Here is a 27,306-nt window from a genome sequence, read left to right on the forward strand (position 1 = left end):
CCAAGGCCCGTATTGTCACCGGGTAAGATGGCTCCCTAGCATCTCTTCCTTACCGATTTATTTTTTGAGATTTTTGGGTAATATAATTTTGCACGTCATTTATGCAGAGTACGGCGATATCAGAATTACTTATGCAATACACAAGAGGGTGATATGGTGTAACATGCAAAATAAATCACTTAAGACGACGTGTTTGGACTTTGGGAGCGTCCTTATCCGAAGCGAATACGAGCACAAGGCGGTGGCGGCGGCGGCAGCAGCCTCATGTAAACGTAAACCCTGTGAACCGCAAGCCAAAACCACCCTTCTTCCACATTCCACCATCCTCCTTTCAGATGACAGGATGAAGACTGGGGACGTTTGTATAACCGGGCAGGTCCATCGCCCAGTCGTACCGGTGCCACCACGTGAAGGAGTCCCTTTCCAGAACCAGAGTGGTAGTGACTGACGGAGGGTGATACTGCGACAAAGAGCAAATCACGGGTACAATAGGGTGATGATGGTAGTGGTGATGCCCTGGATGGTGGTGATGAGGTATGGCAGTAGTGATGCTGGAGAAACACTAACGACCGGGGGTGATGACTGTGACAAGGAGTAAAGTATAGCTACAAAGGAGTGAACATGGTAGTGATGATGTCTGGAATGATGAGGTGGTGACGAGAATGGTGAAGCTTGTGGCGGCTAATGGTGGAGGTGGTGGGGGTGGAAGTGGAGCTGGTGGTGGTGGTGGTGGTGGTGGTTCCCGGTCATTAGCATAACAGGTTGAGAGGGGTAATGGATGGATGGAGGGAGGGAGGGGGAGGGGAGGGGAGGGGAGGGAGATATGAAGAAAGAGGTGGATGGGGAAAAAGTTGAAGTGGAGGAGGGAGAGGAGGAAAACGAAGAGAAATGAGAGGAACATGATGAAATGGGAGGAATAAAAGGGGAAATGGAGGTGGAGGAGGGGATTATGGAATGAAGGAAAGTGGAGATGGAGGAAGGAAAGTGGAAATGGAGGAAGAAGGAAAGTGGAAATGGAGGAAGAAGGAAAGTGAAGATGAAGGAAAGGAAGAAGGGCTAACAGGAGGAGGGAGGAAGAGGGGGGGAGTAAAAGGGAGGGCAAAGGGGAGGTGGAAGAGGAGGGAGGGGGAAAGGGAAGGAGGGATCAGTGGACGAGGTGGAAGAGAATGAAGGAAATACTAGATGGATAGAGGGAGGGAGAGAGAGTGGAGATAAGTGGGGGAGGGGGAGGGGAGAAAGGGCGAGGGGGTAGGTAAGAGAATGGGATAAGTGAACAAAAACAGACGCAAACAGAGATGGCAGCTGCAGAAGAAAGCGCTAAGATGATGACACGATTGTATTCTTACTTTCTCCAGACGATTTTACTCATGCTCTTTATATGGAGGTAAACATGAGCTTCCATCAGCCTTATACTGAGTAAAATCGTGTGAAGGTTGTACGAGATTGATTAAGAAAAGATCATTAGTGCTTTCCCTATAATGACTTCCTCTCAATGTTATTCTTGCTACCAACAGGCACTTTTTTTTTTTTTTTCGCTCAGCACACGGCTTTCCAAGCCGGAGAGTATACAGTCTTCATGAACCCTTTCGCTGCAAGAGGTCTCTAACTGAATAAAATCGTTTGAAGGTGGCAGGATGATAGACGTCATCGTACTGAAACAGATACTGGAGAATGTTGCTAATATATTGAAAACAAATAAAAAAATAAAATAAAATAAAAATAAAAGGTCGTGACAGCAATAATGAAACCTTGAAAAATGTTATCCTGCTGAATGGTCAAGAATGATAAATGGAAAAAAAAAAAATGATAAGGATGAGTAGAAAGTGTGTCCCGGGATCCAATTTCATATATGGTTAAAAAACCAGAGAATAAAAGAGATAAGAACTGTTATGGGGCAGTCAAATATAGAAGGGGAGAAAAGCGATGATGATGAAGAAAGATAAGAGACAAGCAGAGAAGTGTGAGGACAGGAAGCACTGAGCAACCAAATCCAAACGAAAGGAGAGGAAACAACAGAGGGCAATGGAAAGGAGACAATAACTGGAGAGACTGGATTTAAAAAAAAAAAAATGTAGACGGGAACTAATGAGACGTGGGGAATGGAAAGACTGGGGTAGGAAATCCCCCCCCACAAAAAAAAAAGAGGAAAAGGCACAGAACAATTTAAAGGAAACAGTAATTGGAGAAACTAAGACGAAAAAAATACAAAAGATAAGAACGACATAAAGATATTGGGTTGGGAGAGATGGGGGCTGCTCCAGTTACGGCTGCATAGCAGAATAACATAAGGAGACAAGAAATATAGAAAGATGTGGCGGAGAGAATGTCGTAGACAAATCCAAAAGGGAGAGAATACAACACAGGAAAAGAAAAGGTAGTTAACAATGAAGTGAGTGAAAAAGAACACTAAAGAACGAGAGAAGAACAAGAACTAGATAGATACAAGGGAAAGTTGAGACTGTGGTAGCTAAATCCATATACGGTAATACTGGATAAACCTGGAAGAAAAGAGGATACAAAAGGAAAGACAAGAACTACAGAAAGACGTGATGGAAGGAGACACTGGGTGAGAAAATACACAAGGAGACACGAGATAGAGAAATTAGTAGGGGTAAGGAGAGACCGTGGTAGTCTAATCCATATACGGTCATGTTTTTCCTGACCCAAACCAAAGCCAGGCAGCTAACAGTACCCGGGCCATGAACCGCTACTGGCCACACCCTGGTCTCGTGGGTTTAGAAGGCTTCCTAATAACTCAACCTTAGCTCTTTATTCTACGTCTTACAGGTCATTCTCTTCCTTGCTTACATATCTTACTTATCGACATGGGCCCGTATTCTAGGTGATATAGGAGGCTTCGTGGCATCTCTTCTATAGCGACTTATTTTGATATTACAATACATTTCAACACGCTCCTGTATTCTGTTTACATCATTTTAATATCGAAATGTTTGAACCTGTAACATAAAACAGGATACTGAGGTACAATGTGCAAAATAAACCACTAAGAAAAGAGCGTTACGGAGCCTCCAAAGCCACTTAAAATACGACCTACAGACAGCATAAATAGAATGCAAAAGAATCCTAAGGTGCCATATGGGGAAATAAATTGGCAAGGGAGAGGTATTGAGAAGACTCCTAAACTGACGTGAATAAGGGCGTTGTCTTGTCCCTGAACACTTGGTTGTCTCATGCTGCTAGGGTCATGGACACGCCCTAGCATGAGACTATACTTGTACTCACCACACCAACTCCCCCCACCCCCTCTCTCTCTCACACACACACACGCACACACACCCTCACCTACACTAACACCCACCAGACCTGACATTACGTGCTTTCTTCGATTTTCTTTTAATCACCCAGTTCCATGTTCCTCGCCATTACTGCGCCTTCCCAGAAAATTACTCGTATACTTTCCAAGCTCTTTGTAAATTTCGCGTCCCTCCTCCACTCAACCATTTCCTGTGCACCTTCACTCACACGGCCAATAACGAGTCCGCCTCACGTGATACTATTAACTATGCTCACACTTCCGCCCTACTATTTTTGGTGGCATAGGTCTCGAAGCACCATTTCCTCAGCGATTTATTCAGTCACCTCACTATCCTTCTGTACTGAGGTAATGTACTTTTGATATTCATGCAAGTAAAAAAATACTAAGGAGAAACAGGCAAATAAATCGCCAAGGAAGAGGTGCTACCAAACCTTCTTTGCCACTAGAAACATGGAGCACAGAATCATATGTCGGTTTGCTTACCTGCTCTTAATTTTCATTCACATATCTTTGTGTGTTACATGGCCTATGTACTCTTCACTTACAAAACTTAACATCCATTCAACACATACTGTACTTTGGCCCGTATTCTCGTCGGTTATGGAAGTTCCCTAACACATTTTCCTAAGCAATTTATTTTTCCTCTTACACCTTACTGTACATCTCCGTATCGCACAAAACATTCTAAAATCGTCATGCTCTGCATAGATTGCGAGCAAAAGAATATTAATCAGTCGATTTCTAAAAATAAATCGCTAAGGGAGAGATGCTGGGGAGCCTCCTTAGCCGACGAGAACAGGGGGCTCTTGACTTGTGTATACTAAATGTGATATTTCCTTACTCAGATCCTACAAGGTCATTTATATAAGGGCGTCAGCTGTATGATCTGGTAGTTGCACACCTACAAACCTAATTTACGCTTCACCCATCCAGTGCGATGACGTCTTTTACTGATTTATTCCTGCTACCTTCGGATAATTTCATTTACCTCAGAAAAAAAAAAAAAAGAGGTAAATGAATTAAAACAATTTCTCATTAGCTGAGTAAAACTGGCTGGTTGTTAAGAGAAAAAGCATGAAAGACGTTATCGCTGTGAAAAGGTTAATAAAGTTCCCCCCGACCTGTGTTCTTATGCAGTAGAGAGGTTATTTTCCTCAGTCAATCAGCTTAACACGTGCATACTCATACTCTCACACGCACTTATACATGCACTTATATATTCTCACATACCAGACACTGCATTCACATCCTAACACATGCACTTAGTCTGTCAGGCACTTTACTCCGCTTCGCATGCACTTGTTTACAACCTCGTAGTAAAAATATATAAAGTCATGTGACATTACACGTACTTAAACAGCCCCTCACATTCACACAATACATGCACATAATCAAGTAATAACCCCTCACATGTATCTAACACGTGCATTTAACTGCCCTTCATACACACTTAGCCCATGCACTTTCTAGCCCCTTCAATGCCCCTAACACATGCATTTAACAGTTCTTCACATGCACTTAAACCCTCACATACACTTAACAACCCGTCAAATTTAGTTTACACATGCACTTAACAACTCCTCACATACTGTACACTTGACAATACCTCAGATGTACTTAAAGGCACCTCACATGCACTCAACATATGCACTCAGGAATCCCTCACATCCACTTACAAAATCTCGCACGCATTAAACTCTCCCCATGCACTTAACAACTCCTCATACGCACTTGACAACCACACATGTGCTAACTTACACTTCAGCATATGCACTTTAATAATTCACTTGTGTGCTCTTTTAAATATGCATTCCACGGGCTAACTCACTCACTCACTCAATTCCTCCTCCATTCACTGACATTTCTTTATTCTTTATTCTACATTAGTTTTCGCGTTAGAATTCTAATCTTCGCACTTAAAACTCTTAGTTCTGGAGTCTAGCAGTCCTATGCATATAACTACGCTACTAAACTGCAAACACTCCTGAAGTATATCATTCTTATTGACTACACAGCGCGAATCCTCCACTGTACCGCTCCAACATTTTATCACTCTAATCTACACCGTCACTCCACCCCTCCCCAACGCACCACACCACACCACACACTACCATATCCACATTCTACTCAGCCTGCACTTCCCCTCACTCCACCCGTCCTACTCACAATACTGTCAGTGAACCAGCCCGTTGCAACCCAGCTCTGGCAGTAAGAGATCCTGCCCAACAGACAAAGGGGATGTCACACTGAAGCCGGACCTTTCACCCTCCCACAATGACGTCTTTCATACTTCAATCTTGCTGCCTCCAAACCAAACGATTCTCTTATGGTTTCATTCAGCTCAGGCGAGACCTCTTCGTACTTAAAGGTTTAATGAAGGTTATATCCAACCTCCACGAGTATGAACAATGCCTTTATAGGCTGAGTGAAATCGTGTTTGAATAACGAGGAGGCAGCTAAGAACGCGTCAACGAACTGAAAGGTTAACTAGATTATTAGGACCCTACCTATCAATATTATCTGTTTATCCATATCTATTTCTCCTATCTATCTTTTTATCCATCTATAACCCAGGGTTGGAAAAAAAAATTTAAACAACCCACTTTTGTTGGGGGGGTGGGTCCATTAGGTTTTATTGTTTTGGTAGAGTTTGTTGTTATCCCTCATAATTTAACGTAAATTAGTTAAAATAAGCTAATACAAAGTAATTTAGAACGAAATAAAAGGTTTGGGGTGTTATATGGAGAGCAGACCACTTGTTTTAGACACGTCCATACAGGTTGGTCCGGTTGGCCCAAGCCTTTGATAACTTGTACTGTACATGTTAATACAGGAAATGGACAGGTGAGGCTTGACTAATGCTGACTCAGTACTCTGTGTTTTAGTTTCAGTTTCTCCTTGGTAGTGAGAGGACCATGGCAACAAAATGCCTGCTGGTAGTGACAGAAAAAATGCAACTGAGTGGGATGAAGAAAACCCGTGTTTGAGGGTTATTTTGAGAGATTTTACCGGGTTTTAATGAATATTTTATGTACCTAGACCTCATTTATCAATAGGATATAAAAAAAAATCTTTATAAGCAAAAATTAATGTCAAATACACTTAAAGCTGGTTTTTTGGTTTTTTTCTTTGGGGGAGGGAGGTTAATGCCAATCCTGCTATAACCAGATACCCTGATCCTAAAAAAACAAACAAAAAAAAAAAAAAAAAAAACGCTTCCATGTCACCCTGCCGTCCGCCACCAGGCTGCCCTCTTTCCCCTTTGCACCACCTCATTCCTATAGCTCTCCACCTCATCATCGGTCTCCCCCTCCCCTTCTCCTTCTTCAGTTCTCTCATACAAGATCTCCTATTTTCTCACCTGACAAAGATCCACAAACCCTTTTAGTTCGACTGATGGCCAGATCTAGGTCTAATGGATGGCAAATTTGACTAGAAACCAGGGAGGCTCAGTTCTACCTCAAAACTAAGGCTCATCGACTTTCATGCGACCACGACTTACTATTAAGACTGTCGGAGAGTTCCAGTTCCATCAGATGAAAATAAGCCGCTCAGTCACTATCCTAATGTTTAGTCTTCTTTACGCACATTACACCCAGCAGCATAAGCGAAATAAGTCGTATTAAGGAAGACCAGGCAGACTCCTAAGATCCACTGGCTTTTTCTTTGTGCCACTCTTACGTCCATGCCGGCTGTGCCACCCTTCTGAGGACGACTGTGGTGCGATCCTTTTGAAGTTCTCTTTTGGGCTCCCAACTCCCTTTGTCTACCTGTCCGTCTGTGTGTGTGTGTTTGTGTGTCTCTGCTAGTTTTAACACGACTAGTTCTTGCAAATTTTAATTCATTACCATATAAATCTCTCTCTCTCTCTCTCTCTCTCTCTCTCTCTCTCTCTGCCAGTCTGAACACGACGTGTTCTTGCAAATTTTAATTCATTATCACATTTCTCTCTCTCTCTCTCTCTCTCTCTCTCAAAGGATGCCTCCAGCGACACCAGAATAACAAATGCCATGCCTACAATATCATACAATATTAAGAGAACACCAGCACAACAAATACATTATGGAACAGCTGTACCGTCTCTCACTGCAAGGTTATGAATGACCGGAATGTGTTATGGATCGAAGTAACCCATCCAGTTAGAAAAAGCTTACTCAAAGCTGAATAAAATCTTCTGATGACAAGAATAAATCATCGTAGTGTAGGAATTAAGGACAGCAGCTCACCCCCCGTCCTTGGCAGAGTTGTAAAGCCATAAAGGTCGCCGTCAAAACTCTGCCAGCTGTGTGTCTTGCCATCTCCATTTCTCATTACTCCACAAGCAACAGGGCATCTTACCTTGCCATACTTTTTTGTTGTGCTTTATATGTTATCACGTAAAAATAGCTCATGTAACACCTTCCTCAGCCACAGCCGGCGAAATTTTGGCGAATACTTGACCATGGTAGTACATGATAAAAATAGATAAACAAATATAAAATCCATATACCACCTGGATTCGAACCTACATCCTTCAACACACGGGCATTCCAGACCATGGAATTTATAATACTGTACAACCACATCACCAAATTATAGTAACATAAAATTCGAAAATACACTGTTTTTTATGAAATGTTAGATAGGAGGTCTTATCAAACACGTCATCAAGTACATTACACGTGTTTACGGTACCACACTGATAACTAACACCACGCTACTAACGTCACATTGATAACTAACACACAGCTAACGTCACAGCCACACATTAAGCCCTTCACTGCAGTACGTTATTAAATTTATTCTAGCTACTTCCAGACTCCAGACGATTTTATTCAGTTCTGGAGTAGAGAAGGGAAGAATAAAGGCTGTATCTTACCACCCCTCTCGTAAATTCTTTCCAAAACTAAAAAAAAATTATCTTGATGTAGCCAAAATGAGATGCAATGTCAGTAGCCTGAAGGAAATAAACCAATGATAAAAAGCAGAGTCTGATCAATTTTTTACACACACACACACACACACACACACACACACACACACACACAAAGCATGAATCGGGCACAATAACGTTACGGAACTGACTGAATTAAATCTTTTACTCAGATGGCTTTTTTCTCTTATTCTCACTACCACCAAAAGATATATATATATATATATATATATATATATATCTATCTATCTATCTATCTATATATATATATATATATATATATATATATATATATATATATATATATATACTAGGGGGGAGGATAATATTTCTGGTGGCGAAACGATTAATAAACTGAATATCTGACCCCTCAAACTTGAAAAAAAAAAAAAAAAAATCTATCGTAAGCTGAGTAAAATCTTCCGGAACTAGTATGAAATACATCAGACTGGAAGGGTTAAATTACGATCGCTTCTGGCCTCACTGACTCTGACGTCGCCTCTAAGCAGAATAAACTCGTCTGCGGTGAAGTAGTAGTAGTAGTGGTAGTAGCAGTAGCAGTAACAACAACAAAAACAATAATAATAATAATAATAATAATAATAAATCAGCGTCGCCAAGGATTTAATGTATGACCTGTGGACAAAAAACTCGACGACCTTCATCCATAAGTTATCGATGATTTTCCTGTTTTAAATCACAGCGAGTTTCTAATATTCAGGAACACTACAATACTCCTTTCACTTTAACTTGGCGTAAAATTTGCATCCCTCCATCTTCACTGCTGAGGTATATGAAGGGATTAAAATTAAGGTGCTCGTCACGAAAAAGTGTTATGAAAATGTACAGCCATGCATAATACTGTAATACTCTCTCAATTCTGCCACTAAACAACAAGAAACGGGTCGCAAAAAGGCAAAAATCTCTGCCAAGTTGATGTGAATGAACTGTACAGCAGAGGATGGTATTCATTAGGGAACTATGGTATATTCACGGTATTAGATTCAGACGATTTTGCTCCATTGAGAAAAGTCCTATCAGTCAAAAGGTAAGCACTACCTTAGCAAGGGTTCCTATGTCACGGATGCACTTGAGGATTTTATCATTTTAGATCTACAACAGACGATTTTATTCAGCTGTGATATCGTAACAGCCAGAGGGTTAAGTGGACTCGCAGGACTCTTAAACCATCAGTATTTTTTTTTTTTTTACGATTTTTTTCTATTTTATTTGGCTATTAGGTGATTTTATTTACATCAGAAAAGACCTCCCACACTCAGGGGAATAAGATAACCTGCTTAAATTCCTCCAGTACGAGCGGTTTTATCTACGCGGGAAGAAATTGAGGCGTAATTACAGTTAAAGGGTTAATGAATGTACACCCACCTACCCCACGCAGCTAACCCACCCACTAACTGTACCAACTCACCCGCCCACCCATCCACCCACTTCAAGCTATCAATTCTCACATCTTATTTTGCCAACCAACGACCCACCCACCAACTCATCTGACTGCCAACCCATTAAAACCATCCACCCACCTCCCTCTGCCAACACATCCACCCATCCATCCATCCACCCACTTCGCTGCCAACTCTCAAACCCACCCACGTCACTGCCACCGGGTCCACCTCACTGCCAACCCAGCTACCCAACCGTCCATCCATCCACCCAGCCACCTCACTCTCCCACCCAACCATCCAAACACCTCACTCACGCACCCTCCTCACCTTCCCATAACACCCACTCACCCCCACCATACACCCACCCAGAGGAGTGTATCGGGCAATTAGCTGTTAATGGCAGTACCAACAGCTGCTCTGCCTCGTATCAGGTGTGCACAGCGATTAATTTCCTCTTCCACAACTCCACACGCCTTGACTGCTTACCAAAGCTTCATGCAGGGATTGGCTGATTCGTAAATGTACACACTGTCTTTCACATATTTCAAAGGAACCTGCATACGTACCAGTAATGTATTCATCATTTTATCCAGGAAAAAAAAAAAAAATCTTGTGCCCTAAACTAAACGTTCAGATTTGCATACCGGGTACGTACTGGTTTGATTGAAATGAATACATGAACACTGGCCACTGTTGAAATATTTCCGGGGTAAAGAATATTCATGAAAATTAATAAAATAGTGTAAACGCAAACCACAGTACCACCCACCACTCCCCCCAACAATACATTCTCGTAAATACTCAAACATTAAAACATTCTAAATCGAAACCACAATTAAAAAAAAAAAAAAAGTCTGAACCACATTGCGTTTTGATTTTGCAGTGGAAGAAAATATATCCACATACTGAATTTGTGTTTACTAAAACATATAAATATATATATATATATATATATATATATATATATATATATATATATATATATATATACAAGTATTATCATTATTATTTTGACCCCATTTCCCACCTAAAGACAGGGTGAAATAATGATCTATAAACAAGCAATATATATATATATATATATATATACAAACACAGCATTATCCTGATCCTCCTCCTCACCTAAAGATAAAGTAAGGCGGGAATCCAGACACAAGGAAAAGGAAAGGCTCAATTTGGGAGATATATACACCAAACACGTGGAAGAGATGAAGCCAAGTTATTTACTGGGGAGAAAAAACAGTTCTGGCCCGACTTGTACCCTCTTCAAGTATCTTCCCAATAAATTAATCATCATACCTCTCTTCCTATTTCTACCATCTTTCCTGTCACTTCTTACTGTTTTTCTTTCCTTTACGGGTGGCTTTACACTGGGTGACAAGCCAAATGGTTTCCTGGAAGCCAAGAAACCATTTACAATGCTGGGTGGTAACCATATAACCAAACCATACGTGCTCCCTACGTGTCAACAAGTGAGTTGGTGGAGGGTTAGTGCCCCTCCCCGTAAAACAAATAACTCAAGTCAAATGGCCACCCCTTACGGGATTACGGCGTCTGGCAATAGATAGATAGATAGACGTGCGTATATTTCATCCTTTTCAATAATTCAGAGCAATGTGATCGCAAGAGAGAAAATAACACCTCCATCTGTGAGCATACTTTCTTCCCACTGGTCTACCTTCTACAAGAGACGTGGATGTTGGACTCACCTCTATACTAAAGTAGCCTCGGTCTACATAGTCCCCTAGGAAGAGGTATTTGGTACAGTTCGGCGGACCTCCGACCTCAAATAGCTTCATAAGATCGTAGAACTGTCCGTGGATGTCGCCGCACACTGCAACACGAAGAAAAATATCAGATTCAGAGAAATATAAAAGCTCACAAGACGTATTATTATTCAGAAAAAAATCTAAAAATAAAAAAGTAAACAAGATGTATTATTAGATTCAGAAAAAAAGTAAAAATAAAACGTAAACAAGAAGTATACTACATTCAGAAAAAAGAAAAAAAGTAAATAAGAAGTAATGTTAACTTCAGAGAAAAGCTAAAAGGAAAATGTTAACAAGTATTATCGGTAACCATAAAAAAAAAAAAAAAAAAAAAAAAAAAAAAAACACCCACCCAGAAAACACTTATGCACAAACAAGAATTTCTCAACGTATAAAAATGACTGGATCCAGAAAAAAAACATTAAATATATGAACTGTCTGACCCCTCCCCCATAAAAAAAAAAAACTCAAAATCTCAGTAGACAACGTCAATGCACCATTTATAAAACTTAAAAAGAAGTTACCCAACGTTATATAAAAACCTGAGGAAAAAAGTTAAAGGATAAACGAGAAGAACCAGTGTGTGTGTGTGTGTGTGTGTGTGTGTGTGTGTGTGTGTGTGTGTGTGTGTGTGTGTGTGTGTGTGTGTGTGTGTGTGTGTGTGTGTGTGTGTGTGTGTGTGTGTGTGTGTGTGTGTGTGTGTGTGTGTGCGTGTGTGTGTGTGTGTGTGTGTGTGTGTGTGTGTGTGTGTGTGTGTGTGTGTGTGTGTGTGTGTGTGTGTGTGTGTGTGTGTGTGTGTGTGTGTGTGTGTGTGTGTGTGTGTGTGTGTGTGTGTGTGTGTGTGTGTGTGTGTGTGTGTGTGTGTGTGTGTGTGTGTGTGTGTGTGTGTGTGTGTGTGTGTGTGTGTGTGTGTGTGTGTGTGTGTGTGTGTGTGTGTGTGTGTGTGTGTGTGTGTGTGTGTGTGTGTGTGTGTGTGTGTGTGTGTGTGTGTGTGTGTGTGTGTGTGTGTGTGTGTGTGTGTGTGTGTGTGTGTGTGTGTGTGTGTGTGTGTGTGTGTGTGTGTGTGTGTGTGTGTGTGTGTGTGTGTGTGTGTGTGTGTGTGTGTGTGTGTGTGTGTTAACTAGACGAGACGAAACGAGACAGACAGAGACTAGACAAAGCGGAATGTCATGACCTAGTATCAGCAGCCTTTAACAACCTCACATGCATTGTTCTCACACACGAGGGGGTTGGCGCTGACGAGAAGGAATAAGCCATCGTAAAATATAATCACCGCGACTTTACTGGCTTAGACTGGCGCAGGAGTGTGGGACAGAGTAGACGGTTTCTGGAATATACTGGTTTGGCTAGTGAACTAAGAAAACTGTAAGAAAAATACTACTACTACTGGTGGTGGTGGTGGTTGCAGTTGTACAGTAGTTGTAGTAGTAGTAGTAGTAGTAGTAGTAAACAACAACAATAATAATACTAATAATAATAACAACCATAATAATATCACATCACCATCCTATTTTCCACTAATATTTATAGTACCGGTACACGGGATACACAAGCATTACCTCGAAAACGTATGAGCAAGAATATCATTAACCAAGTGTACAGGGAATGGAGTCATCCATTACTAACATTCACTCTTTTCATCCTTCAACCCCATCGCTATTTTCAGTTCTACCACAACAAGCAAACAGTCCATATAACGTAGAAAATAAAGAGAATTACAGTATCTTCTGCAACTTTACACGCAAAATGAAGCAAAGGGTATAATTAAAGACTGATTGATAAGCACGCTATCCGCACACAGCCAGAATTAAATAATAAAAAGAAATTATGTGCAAAAGTTCAACACGAAGTAAAATGCAATATATAACACACGATATGGAAGCGCTCCAAACAGAATAAAATTCAACTTATATAAAACCTGAACTGATATGCTTACGGTCTACGCAAAATAAAACGCAAATTATAATATTAATGGGCAAGCGATACGCAAAGTTTCCACACAAATTAAAATGCAGAATATGGCAAAGATAATACGATTAAAACGTTCCACAAAAAATAAAAACATGTATTACAATAAAAAGAGAATGATACGCATCTTTCCACGCACACAATAAAACGCAGAAAAAAGGGGGGAGAGGGGGGGGCAGGGGGCGGGTGTAGGAAACTGTAGGAGAATGCAGACGCGGCGGACCAAAATGGAGATAATACATTAGGCAAAAGTTCAGAGTTCAACCGTGAAAGGTCTTAGTCGCTCTTGGCCGGCTGGCAGCGACTTAACCGGTACCGTGCGGTATTCACATGCTGACGAAAGAGCTGCAGGGGTCGAGTTCGATGCCAGGATAGCCTTAAATACTTGCTAGAAAAAAAAATAACGTAGAAAAAAGCAAGGGTGAGGTTACACGTCAGGGTAGTTTTAATGGATTGTAGAGAAATATTTGTGTAAAGTAAATGTCCTTGTTAGCACCAATTAGTTATTACCTGAATCCTAGTAATTACCCTTTACCTGTTTCTGAGGATGCAAGGTTTGGTTAGAATGAGGATATGCTGGACATACACAATTCTATTCGATGGTGCTCTTAAGTGCAATTTGAACTTATCATTAAGAGAGAGAGAGAGAGAGAGAGAGAGAGAGAGAGAGAGAGAGAGAGAGAGAGAGAGAGACCTCATTCCGACGCATTATGGTACTCTATTTGTACAAACAGTTGTAATTCATCTTTCCAGGTAGCACAATGTTAGATGTGAAGATATTCCTAACCAATCGTCAAGAAGACTAAAACACAACCGTCCAAGTTTTCATCACAAGTATATATAAATTCTGCCAAGTTTAGTAAGCATGGATTTCTTCCCCTTGCCTCACTACAAATACTACACGTGGAGTATAATTAGCATCCCTCCCCCACCTAATTGTTTACCTTCACCACTGTGCTCTGCCCATTATCTCTAAACCCTGCCAGTGTATCCAGCCAGCGACCCACTTAACCAGGTAACCACCCATTTAGTAACCTGAACAGAAGAATAATTAAGTACATCTCGTAAGTCTGGTGAATACACTGGGTAAAGCCGATCCATCCCAGACATTTATTTGTCCGTTCAGCCTGACGACGTACTACTCATTTTATCTGTCCCACCTCCAGACGATTTTACTCGAGAGACCTTTCGATTTAATCAGCCTTTAGAGACAGCTTTCGAACTTTGAGGGGTCTGGTATTAGCCTCTATTTTGTTCCTTTACAACAAGAAGGCCTCCCTAAGCTGAATAAAATCGTCTGAAGGTAGTATGGCTAAACTAATTAAAAACATCCCTGGATTAATACTGTGGTAAGGTTTAACTGGTTTACAGCAATCTTCAGACTAAACCAGGGAAGGGAGTTAACTGTCTGACTGCACCGCCCATCCACCTCAACTCTCAACCATTCCTTCTCGTTAACTTCAGTTTCACTCGGCAAACGAACACCATCTATATGTCAATGGGTTCTTATATAACAGCTTGTTTCTTATTATTTTAATCTAGGTGTGGAGCTCCCAGGCTAGGCTGTCGTACTATCCGGAACACACTGAGGTAAATGACCCCTGGTGGCATTACGTGATCAATTCGCCTCGTGGAAATTCGTACCCATGCTTCCTTAACCACCAGACCACCAATTACACCTTCAAAATAATCCTCTTAACCTTACGCATACAACACCACCAACTCACGCTACCCACAATATCCGATAAGCATATCTACACATGGTCATCTTTTAACATTGTGGCAGACAGCGTTCTCAATAACTAAATGCACTTTCCACTCCCACCTAGATACACAAAGCCTTCCTACCATTACCGTTGACCCACATAAAGAGTCACACATAGTCTCCACACGCGTACCCAACCACACACCCTCCAAACTTACACATATAACCAACACACTTTTACATCCATAAACCCTCAACCAAACTCAAGACACCATCATTCCAACACACCTTTACTTCACCACTCCCTAACTGACCACAGCATACACGTCATTCCACAACACACCCTCAGTCCACCACAATTCACATTCCTTCGAACACAACACACAAACATACACTCCACCCAGCATACCCTCATTCTATCACACTCCACACACACTCCCAACACATCCTTGCTCCGACATACCCTCACCCCACCACACACCCGACCTTAACACACGCACTCCTCAGTACAATACACCCTTTCTTCACTGCACTGTAACTTACCCTCTACTACAACATGCCCTTACATTAACACATCCTCCTTCCAGAACATTCTGCCCTGCTACCAGGATACAAAAGGAAGTTACCATCGTCTGTGAACATTATACATAATTTACCAGTGGTCAGTTCCTCCCTGCCACTCTCCTGCTACCACACCACACACACTGACAACACCACTGATACACACACACACACACACACACACACACACACACACACACACACACACACACACACACACACACACTGACAACACCACTCACACACACACACACACAAACTCTCTACATCATACACCACCACGCCATCACATTAAACAATAACTGCACTACACATTCCACTTAGGAGAGCGTAATTTCACCTACCATGCAAAAGTGCATAATCAGATTCAGAAATACAGTACAATACCCACATGTGAAGAACTGTTTATCAGCAAATACAGTACTTTTGGTCCCACTTGGACGCTCTTCCGGAAAAATTCAAGACACTGAAATCAAGAAGCAGTACGACACCTCTATAATCATTCTAAAATGCAAAACTTTTCTTTCCTGTACTCGTACATAAAGGAAATATCAACAGTTTATTCTTTAACAACAGACTCAACGTAGACGGCAACAGTATGAAGGAAACGTCAAAAGCAGATCAGTAACCAGAGTAATTCAACGCTAAGCTCACGAAGGCTTCCTCAAAAATAACAAACAGTGGTGTACCCTACTTAAACCTCCTAATACGATGACGGGTGCTGGTGAAAGACGCCTTCATGAAGTGACACCACTATACCCAGGCGGCTCCGTTATCCAGCTATGCAACCGTTCCTCACCTACCTCTTCATCTCCCAAAAGGAGAATGGTGCACTCCTTGATGCGCAACTTCAGCCTGCAATCCATCGGGTTCACCTCTAAAGACGCCTGAGATCACAACCCCAAGATTATGACAATCTTTTCTTGCCATCTCCACACGACTGTATTCAGCACAGGAAAGACTTTACGTACTTAGGATGGGGATTCAACCTAGTGTTAATTAACTTCTTCAGTCGCCTGTAAGTGAAAATAACAAATTTAAAAAAGTAGCCTATGTCATGGGATTCAAGGGGTTAAGGTCTCTGCAAATCAGCTTCTGGAACTCCCCCTCCCCCCCCCTTTTTTTTTTTGGCTACTAACTGACGGCGCTGTTAAGTTTAGGAGAAATTTTTCGAACTGAAGGGGTGGAGAGTCTTCATTAACTCATCCTTATTAGATTTTTCGTCAGTAGGATGCAACAATAAAACAGCAACCACGTCAACGGAGTGAAGTAGTTAACCCTATCCAACCAATTACTTTTCTTTTTTTTTTCCCAGTTCTTAATACTGTCATATGATTTGATTTCCTTACAGGCCTGGAACCGGAGGGGTTGGCGGAAATTTTTAATTTATGCGTTCACTACTACTGTCCATCCTGCCTGAGCTGAATAAAGTAGTCTGGTGATTGCGTGATAAAAAAAAGCGTAGAGTTAAAATCATCATCAACCGCAGGAAACGACACATTTAGTATCTGGTCATGTCATCACAAGACCTTTACTCCTTCGTCACCAGACCCTCTCTCATATTTACTCCTTCCACCGCCACACTAATTTATTCTGCCTACTAAGGGTCTCGGGTAGGAGAGGGCAGGGGTTAGGGAGGAGAGGGGCATTTTTATAACCGGGTATTTCCACCGCCCTGTTATATCGGTGCCACCATATGAAGGCGTCCGTCTCCAGCACTTGATTCAGCATAAACAGCACCACACACACACACACACACACACACACACACACACACACACACACACACACACACACACACACACACACACACACACACACAGCAAGTAAGTCTGAGATATTCCGCTATACACCACATACATCTGTTAGACATAGGCTCCGTATATGCCACTACAAGACACTACCACACCACAGTGCCACGCGGTACTATTAAACTACAAACCAGCACACTGGCACTACACAAAATTATCCCAGCACCACCACAAAACCACACTGCTATACCACACCACCACACCACAAATCAAACTCCACAGCACAAATCTACATCTTTCTGTATGCCAAATAAAACTGTCACACTATATCCAATATTATCCACAACTACGCTACAATACCAGGCCTACACCACCCTACCCTAATTCTCAGCACAGGACGACACCACATTAGCATTCCAGTACACCGTCACACTGCCACACACACATCACACTCCCCAAGGGTCTGGTTTACTTCGCTGTACACCACATAAAACTGTCACACAAGGGCTCCGTTTACGCCACACCACTGCATTAACCAACTCTAAACCCTCCACCATACTACCATGCCATTACACTGCTATTCTAACCATATTACCATTCAACCATGCCATCATCCAACCACACTATACCACCACACTAGCAGGCACCATTCCACCACATTCCAGCATACCGCCACATTCCACCGCACTACACCACATAGTTAAACACACCACACATTATCATATTCCACCACACTATTATACCACCACTCAACCAGTCATAACCACATACCACTGTTCTTGTTTAATCCCATTCAAGCCCATGAAAAAATTTGCATAATTACTCCCGGCTGTCAGATCTTTTCCAGCTCCTAGGGAACCCCACGGGCTTCATGTAAAAAATATATATATATACGTCAGACCAAGGTCTAGCTTTAATTAAATTATAACAGCCACCGCCAGACAATTTTATTTAGCTGTCTTCTATACCACCACAAACCTAATACAGGTACCTAGTCACACCACCAAATGAACTTAACACATCACACCACCAACCAACTATTTAACTCCTCTAGCACACCACCAACCATCCAACCACCCTGACACAACCACAAACCTAGTAACTAGTCACACCACCAAATTAACACATCACACCACCAATCAACTATTCAACTCCTCTACCACACCACCAACAATAAAACCACCCTGACACAACCACATCACCACCACCAACAAAGAACAACTAACCATCCAACCAAACAACCATCTAACCAGCCCAACGTACCGAGATCAACTCATAACACCCCCCTCCCCCTACTCTCCAGCAGCAGCTAATTCCTTCCAGTCACCTCAGTTACTATAATCCGCTTACAAAGACATCGCCAAAAAGTTCAATCGGACGAATGGCTAATCTAGAGAAAGGGATTAACGCTTTCAGTACTATGTCAGCTTTAATACATTTCTGCTACCGTCAATGATGAAAAATGATTTTTTTTTTTTTTTTAACTGCTGTGGGGTGGTGGTTGTCGCAGCCCCAGATTCAACTGTACGACAACCCAGTGGACTACAGACTGAATTTACACTCTCGCAGCTCACCACGTTCCTTTCGGGAGATATATAAGGAGGGAGCTGACTGACGTTTACATACTCTAGCAGTATGATTCCGTGGTTGTATCGGCGTCACCACATGAAGGCATCCCTCTCTAGCACCTTCACAACTGACAGACCTCTCCTACTGAAACGGTCAAATCTCAATAAACCCCGTGAATAAAATGAAACCGTTTATGTTCTCGCTACCGCCAGACGATACAGATCAGCTGTGGGGACACTCGTAGCGAAGGCGTTACAAACATCCCCACTGCTGACTACCTGCATTAACCTATTAACACAATAACATTATTTTACTCTCGTTACGGCCCTGTATTCGTTGGAAGGACCTTTCGTAGTAAAAGGAATAAATCCTTCAATAAAATTAATATTTGTTTTAGCTTACTGCTTCCAGTTCAGGACTATTTTAATTAGTTTACAAAAGCTGGTTTGTAATAAGTGAAGGCTACATCTAATCCCTCCAGTTCGGAGAGTCTCATACGCTCAATAGTCACTGAAGGCTGGGAGAGAAAAAAAAAAAAAAGGCCCTAAAAATGAAAAAAATAAATAGTTTATTCGAATACAGAAATTATAAAATATGAAGTGAATGACCCAATACAGGTGAAATGAAAGTCGTCCGAAGCTAGAGAAGAGACGTGAAAAGCCTAAATGGGGTACAAATAACTAAGGTGGGGCTCAGGTAAAGTTAATTTTTCAGCTGTATAGCACGCCTGATGCTCCCTAATGACGGCGTTCAGAAGGTGGAAATATGGCCTGTAACTCTCTCTCTCTCTCTCTCTCTCTCTCTCTCAGGATAACACCAAACGCATCTGATCAACTCATAAACCTTAACAATGGGTTATAATGATCCTGATAATTTTTTGGTGACCCCCTTACCTTAAAGTTAATCGCCCTTCGCTGTACTATTTTTTTTTTTTAACTACCACCAAACTATTTTACTCAGCGCAGTGATATCCGTATTGAGTTAAGAGCTCCCTGCCATTCCTCTGGGCACGTATTCTCATCGGCTGACGAAGCTCCTTAACACCTTTTCCTAAACTATCTATTTTGTTTATGGCACCTCACTGTCCTCTTCTGTGTTGCAGAACTCCTTCCAATACCGCTAAACTCTGCATAAACAACGTACAAAAAGAGATTAACGACCTACATCCCAAAATAAACTGCTTATTCCGACAAAAATACGGGCCATGAAGTCTTGGTGTCTCGGCGTTAACGTGTTTGTTTTGATTCCTAAGCTCAAGGTCCAGTGTCCAAAAACCAAACCGTGGCTGACATTTAAAGTGGGTGGTAGCATGTCCTTTCATACGGTGCCTGATATGCGCTTTCTGTCTGTTTATGCTGACGGCATATACAGACTAAAACAAAGCAAGCTTTTACAACACTGGAACATTCACATCCACCACTCACTACAAACCCTTCCAATCTTGCGGGCTTATGGCCTTTAGTTCCTTTTTCCATGCATTAAAAAAAAAAAAATGCTACAACGGTGTACCCTGGCTGTCATTCTCCCTCCATGACGAAGATCCGGTTCTGTAGTGTGCCTCATGTAGATTATTTGCGCACAACAATCGCTTCTCTATACCCATCTCACTATCATCATTCCTTGTTGCCACCTCTTCTCTCACCTACAACCTTCTCACATCCTTTATACCCTCCTACATCTTCCCCCACCCTCATCAATCAATCAATCAATCAATCGTTATCATCATCAACTCCACTCTACACAACACTCTTCCCTACATCCTACTCTCCCCTACCTTCGCCTCCCTTCCTCATCTCCCTGCCCTCTACTCCTTCCGCCATTCCCCTCTCCCTCTATAAACCCACCATCTTCACAGCCCCTTCCCCTTTCCACTCCCAAGTAGCGTCGTTTTAGATAACACCAGCTCCCTTCAACCAACCACTCCCATTCTTCCCCAATTTCTGCAATAGCCTGAAAAGCCAGCGGTAGTCCTACTGTGGGTCGGATCTATCGTCATAAAATTATCTATCGCTCTCTATTTTCTTCTTTCTCTCTTCAGTTATCTGCCATATCCTTTGTACGGTTCAAAGCCTTCTCCACTCTCCATCAACCCCTCTTTCCCCCGGAGTTTTATATATATATTTTCTTATTAAGGGTCACCACGGGCATTATAATAGACTATCACCCTCTTCCCACTCTTCTTATCTTTATACTTCTAATCTCCCCCCAGTTTATTCCTTCATCCTGCTATGTTCTACGCGTCTCTCTCTCTCTCTCTCTCTCTCTCTCTCTCTCTCTCCTCTCCTCTCCTCTCCACACTTCCCCTTTATCCATCTATTCCTTTCCTAGCCTTGTCTTCTCACTTCAGACCCTACTTCCTTTTCTTTCTTTCTTTCTTATTTTATCTCCCTTCTGCTTTTTTCTTCATCCTCTGCTGTTCGAAGTCACTTTCACTCCCTCCACGTACCCATTTTCTGCCTTTTCTGTTTTCATTTTTTTTTCATTAATTCCAAATCTTACTTTTTTCTTTTTAATTTCCTCACAGTTCCCTTCTTCATCCTCCACGGTTCTTAGCCATTTTCACCCTCTCCACCTACTATTTATCCATCCTTCCTTTTTTCCCCATCTTTTCCGCAGTCCATTATCCGTCTTCTTCTGCAAGTTCTTCACTCTTACTCTCCCCAAAAAATTTTCTCTGGCTTCCTCTTCCACACCATGGCTTCTCACTACGAATCGTCCCTTTTTATAGTTTTCTTTTTCATCTCGCACAGGATTTAGTGATCTCTCTTCATCTTTGATCCATCGCATCTCCTCTCCCTATCGTCATAACAATATTCTATCACCACAAAATTCTCTCTCGCTTCATCTTCTATGTCTTCTCATACGAATCTTGCCTCTTCCTTTTTTTTTTTTTTTTTTTCCCATCTTGTCCATAGTTGAGTCATCTCCATTCTTCATTTATCCGTCGTTTCTCCTCTCCCTATCGTCATGAACTATAAACTTCATTTCTTTACGGCAAAACCAGCTTCGTTTAACCAACTACCACAACTACTATGGTACTTCCCCGTTTCTGAAAAAGCTCCAATCAACAGCTGAGGGTCGGCACTAACGCCATAAAATTCTTCTCTCTCGTCCTCTCTTCCCAACCCTGTCGTCTCACTCTGAATTCTTTTTTTTTTTCTTCACCATGTCTTCCAGAGTCAAACTTTCCTTTTTAGTTTTTTATTCATCCTGTCCGTGTTTTACCTATCGACACTTCCCGTTTATTCAGCTCTTCTCTTTTCCATATAAGGTACAATACGTTCTGTTCTTTTCTCTCTCCTTTTCCCTATCATCCCATTTCGCATTCTCTCTTCCACCCCCACTTGCTCCCAAACTCTCTTCCAATTTTTCAACCTTCCATTCACTTGCCTTGTTGTTCAGACCCCTTCCTCAGTCTCTCTTCTATCCCTTTCCTCAGCTTTCAATTCACCATTTCCCACTCGCCTCCCTTCTTTGTCCCCAAACCTCCACTATCCTCCCGTTATTTATTTTAAGCATTCTCAACTTTCCATTAATTCATTTCCCTATATTCCTACTTTCCATTTTATCACTGTCTCTATCTCTTTTCTTACTGTATTTTTCTATCCCCTTCTTTCTATTTCCTTATCCTCCTATCCACTTATCAGTTCCTACTTTCTTCCCTTCTTCCCAGTTTAGTCATTCTGTCTCTTCTTGGTTATCTTCTATATTTTTCTTTCCCCTTCTTCCAAGTCTTTCTTTAGCCTCCTTCTCCTCCTCCTCCCGGTTTTATTCTTTTTCTTTCTCTTTCTTCCTATTCCTCCTCCAGACTTTTCTTCCTTTTCATTTCCTTCCCTCTTATTCAGACCCTCCTTCTGTCTTCTGTTTTTTCTTTTCCCCTTGATCCCACTCTCCCTTCAGTCTCCTCCTCCTCTCCACTTTCATTTCCTCTTCTCTTATCCCCAACTCTCCCTCGCTGCTTCCCTTCCCCCCTCTCCTGCCCTCCGTCACTTTACTCCCAGTCCTTTTCCCTATCTTCGTGCAAATCCATTCTCTTTTTCTATTCCAATATTCCTTCAGTTTCTCAATTTTCACCCTCCCCCCCTTTTCTCCAACCTTCCCTTTTCCCCTCTCTTGCTCATTCTTCTTCTTCTTCTCTATTGCCCTTCTTCCCTTTCATCCTTTCCTTCCTGTTCCTACTCTCTCTCTCTCTCTCTCTCTTTCTCTTATACCCAACCTTCCCTCCCTCCCCTCTTATGTTCCACCCACAGTGTAGAGACTCTACACTGTGGTTCCACCCCCTCCCCCTTTTCTCTCTCCTTCCTTCCTACCTCCCTCCCTCACCCATTCTTTTCTTTCTTTCTTCCTTCATCCTTTCTTTCCCTGCTTCCCTCCCCCTCCCTCTCCTTCCCTCCACCAATAAACTCCTCATCCTAGAGGCAGCAATCAAGGTAACACACCTCTCCTCATTCTCCTTTTTTTCCTCAATCTCAATTCTTCTCTACCTGTTTTTCTCCGGTTTTTCGCCTCCCCCTCCCTCCCCTAATTCCTGTCCTCCTTGTTTTGCTTTCCCTCTTCGTTCTTGTAGATTTCCCCTCCCCCGTTCTTCCCTCCCCCCTCACTTCCTGCTCTTCCTTCTCTCTGCCTCTCCTTGGTCTTCATTCTCCTTTCCTGTTCTTACACTTTCCCTTCCTTTGCTCTTCACTCCTTACTTTATTTTCTCCTTTCTTCTCACTCTCTTTCTGTATTCTCATTACTATATCTTTCTCTTCATTCTCCTCTCCTCTTCCTTTCCTTCCCTCCTTTCTCTTCATTTCCCTCTCCTCTCCCTTTCTTTCCCTCCTTTTCTCTTCATTCTCCTCCCCTCTTCCTTTCCTTCCAACCATTCTTTCCTAGGCATTTCTATCATTTTTTATTCTACTTTTTTCGCTCTTAGATCTTCCTGCTTTTCCTGCTCCTATCCTACCCACTCCTATTCTTTTCCTCCCCCCCTCCTCTCTCTCTCTCTCACTCTCTCCTATCATTCTTATTTTTTCTTTAAGTTTATTCAGTTCTTTGTCATCTCCAACTCTTTTCCTTCTCTCCCTTTCTTTCTTTTCCTAGTGTCTTCAATCTTTTCACGCCATTCATTCCTTTCCTTCTAATCCTTTTTTCCCCTGTCCTTATGATTTCTTTCCATTTTCTTCCTTTTTTTCCTGTCGTTGTCTATCTTTTTCACTCCTACCCTTTTTCATTCCTATTATCTTTTCTATATTTTCCTATCCTGTCCTTTTCCTTCCATTTCTATTCTACAATCCTAATTCCATTCCCCCCCCCCTCTCTCGCTTAGTGACCTCACCTCCACTAAGATCATTACACCAAGCCGCTCAGTGAGAGAGAGAGAGAGAGAGAGAGAGAGAGAGAGGTTGATTGTGGAGAGCAGGGCTGGGGTATACAATATTTATATATACATATGCACTGAATATAACCATCGGGAGGGGAGGGGAGGGGGGAAAGGGAAGGGAAGGGAAAGAAAAGAAAGGGAAGGGAAGGGATGGAAGGGGAAGGGATGGAAGGGGAAGGGATGGAAGGGGAAGAAAAGGAAGGAGAAGAAAAGGAAGAAGAAAGGAAGGAGAAGAAAAGGAAGGAGAAGAAAAGGAAGGAGAAGAAAAGGAAGGGGAAGGGAAGGGAAGGGAGGGGGAGAGTGGAGAGAAGAGGAGGGGGAGGGGAGAGAAGGGGAGGGGGAGGGGAGGAGAGGGTAGAGAAGGGGAGGGGGAGGGGAGGAGAGGGTAGAGAAGGGGAGGGGGAGGGGAGAGTTTGGACTGACATAAGAGGAGGAGGCTGTGGCAAGTAGTGTGTGTGTGTGTGTGTGTGTGTGTGTGTGTGTGTGTGTGTGTGTGTGTGTGTGTGTGTGTGTGTGTGTGTGTGTGTGTGTGTGTGTGTGTGTGTGTGTGTGTGTGTGTGTGTGTGTGTGTGTGTGTGTGTGTGTGTGTGTGTGTGTGTGTGTGTGTGTGTGTGTGTGTGTGTGTGTGTGTGTGTGTGTGTGTGTGTGTGTGTGTGTGTGTGTGTGTGTGTGTGTGTGTGTGTGTGTGTGTGTGTGTGTGTGTGTGTGTGTGTGTGTGTGTGTGTGTGTGTGTGTGTGTGTGTGTGTGTGTGTGTGTGTGTGTGTGTGTGTGTGTGTGTGTGTGTGTGTGATGTACACAGACAAACAGACAAAGGGCTCAGCTACGATAAGGATAGGATGTGTGGCCGGGGGAGGGAAGGACCGCGCTAGTAGGAGTGGGAGAAGGGAGTGGGGAGAGGAGTGGGGAGGGAGAGTACTGGAGTAGAGGAGCGCAACTTGGGCGTGGCGGGCAAGTTCTGGGCCTGAGAGGGAAGTTCGGACGAGAGAGGGAGGAGGGGGAGCTGTTTACGAGTGGGGGCGGGGGGAGCAGGCGGGAGGGGAGAGGAGGGGCGGGGAGACGAAAGGAGGAGAATGAATGAGGTGATGATGATGGAACGTAAGGAAAGGAAGGGCAGATGTAGAAGGAAGAAAGGAGGGAAGAGGTCCGGAAGAGGGAGAACGGAAGAGGAAGGGGGAAAAAAGAGGAAGGAAGAAGAAGGACAAAGGAGGGAAACGGGAGGAAGAAGGGGGAGAGAGGCGGACGTGGAAGAAAAGACTCGGAGGAGGTGGGGAGGAAGAAGAGAGGAACAGTGGAGGAGATGGGGAGGAAGAAGAGAGGATAAGAAAGGCGGGGAAGAAATGACTGAACGAGGAAGAATGGAGAATAAACGGAGGACAGTAGGTACAAAAATAAATAAATGACAGTAAATAAGGGCTATAATTGAAGCAGAGGAAGGAGGAGGAAGAAATGGAAGGGAGAGGAGCGGGAGGAAGAAATGGAAGGGAGAGGAGCGGGAGGAAGAAAAGGGAGAGAGAAGAGGCAAGGAGGTACGAGGATGAGGAGGGAGGGTGATGGGAGGGCAAGCAAGGAAAGGGAGGGAAGGGGAAGACCAGAGAAAAAAGCGAGATGAAGAGATGAGGGCAGACAAAAAAAAAAAAAAAAAGGAAGAGGGAAGTGAAAGTGAAGATGGAAGAGAAAGAAGGAAAGAGGGTGAAAGAGGAAAGGTGAAGACGTGAAGACGAAGAGGGTAAGGAGCAGAAGGGGGTTGAATAAATGAATGGGCAGAGCCAAGGAGAGGAAGGGCAAGGAAAATCTAACGGTACAAACAGGACTGGTGGGGAAGATGAGAGAGGAAGGAAGATGAAGGGGGGGAGGAGGAGGAAGGACTGCAGAAATATGAGAGAGGACGAAGAGACTGGAAAGAAATGAAGAAGCGTGCTGAGAGACGAGAAAGGGAAGGGAGAAGACAAAGATATGACATGGAACGAGAAAGAAAGAATGGAAATGGAACAAGGAGAACAAAATGAAAAATAAGAAAGAAAAAAGATATGCAAAGACAGGTGCAAAGAAATGTGAAACGTAGTACAGAGAAAATAGGAAAGTATGAAGACAAAATGAGAGAACAGATGCAGAGAGAGAGGGGGGGGGGGAGAGGAAGGAAAATACAAAAAAGATAGGAGAGAGAGAGAAAAAAGTGAGGGGAGAATGGAGAGGGCCTAAAGGAAGTAAGTGGGTATGGGAGTTAATGGTATAGGCTGGTATATGATAATTTAGGTGAAGTTGGGCGGGGCTGAGTTGGTATGGGTGGACCTGGCATGGGTGGGGATGTGGTTGGACTGACAGGGATTGGTAGGACTGTGGCTAGGTTTAGGACTGTGGTTGGGACTTGTGGGATTGTTGCTAGGTGTAGGATTGTGGCTGGGACTAGTAGGAGGGTGGCTGGGATTGGTGGGAGTGTTGTTGGCAATGATAGGACTCTGGGCTGGGATTGGTTGGGTTGTGGGTGGGACTGGGTGGGACTGGGAGGGGAGGAGAGGGGAGGTGGATGGGCAAAGCTGGGGACACACACGTTGGAGTTTGACACATTATGGCTTAGTTGTTGTTGATGGACTGCGCTGTGGCTGGGATGGGTAGTGTTGTAGCCGGGATAGGTGGGGTTGTAGCTTGGATGGGTGGCTTGTAGCTAGGATGGGTGTGTCGTAGATGGGATAGGTGGGGCTGCAGCTGGGATGGTTAGGGTTGTGGCTGGGATGGGCAGGTTTGTGGCTGAGACGGATGCAAGTTATGGCACAAATTGAGAATGCCATACTAAAATCTTTCGCATTATTTCCTGCCTCCACATTATTTAGCTTAGGGTGACATCTCATGGTAAAATGGTCATCCCTATCAGCACGAGGACGTCCTTTATATGCCGTTCTTGCCGTTCCCAGACGATTTTATTCACTTGGACAGGCTTTTCGAACCGGGAGGCGTTAGATACAGCCTTCACTAACTTCTTCAATACGAGACGAGACCCATCCTCACACGAATAAAATCGTCTTGTGGTAGC

At 42.9% G+C, this 27,306-nt stretch overlaps 1 protein-coding gene across 2 annotated transcripts in view; it reads right to left on the minus strand.

Annotated features, from left to right (window-relative positions):
* The window catches only part of LOC145414858 (serine/threonine-protein phosphatase 2B catalytic subunit 2-like), a 512,474-nt gene that overhangs the window by 110,974 nt on the left and 374,194 nt on the right, over window positions 1-27,306 (minus strand). For both annotated transcript variants that reach the window (XM_080284279.1, XM_080284278.1), the window contains exon 3: window positions 11,302-11,426. In XM_080284279.1, coding sequence (XP_080140405.1) covers window positions 11,302-11,426 — 125 coding nt within the window. The remainder of the gene's footprint in view (window positions 1-11,301; window positions 11,427-27,306) is intronic.

This window comes from Coenobita brevimanus, chromosome 101, assembly GCF_032717465.1.
Source record: "Coenobita brevimanus isolate Jiangsu-jjx chromosome 101, ASM3271746v2, whole genome shotgun sequence".
NCBI classification, from domain to species: domain Eukaryota; kingdom Metazoa; phylum Arthropoda; class Malacostraca; order Decapoda; family Coenobitidae; genus Coenobita; species Coenobita brevimanus.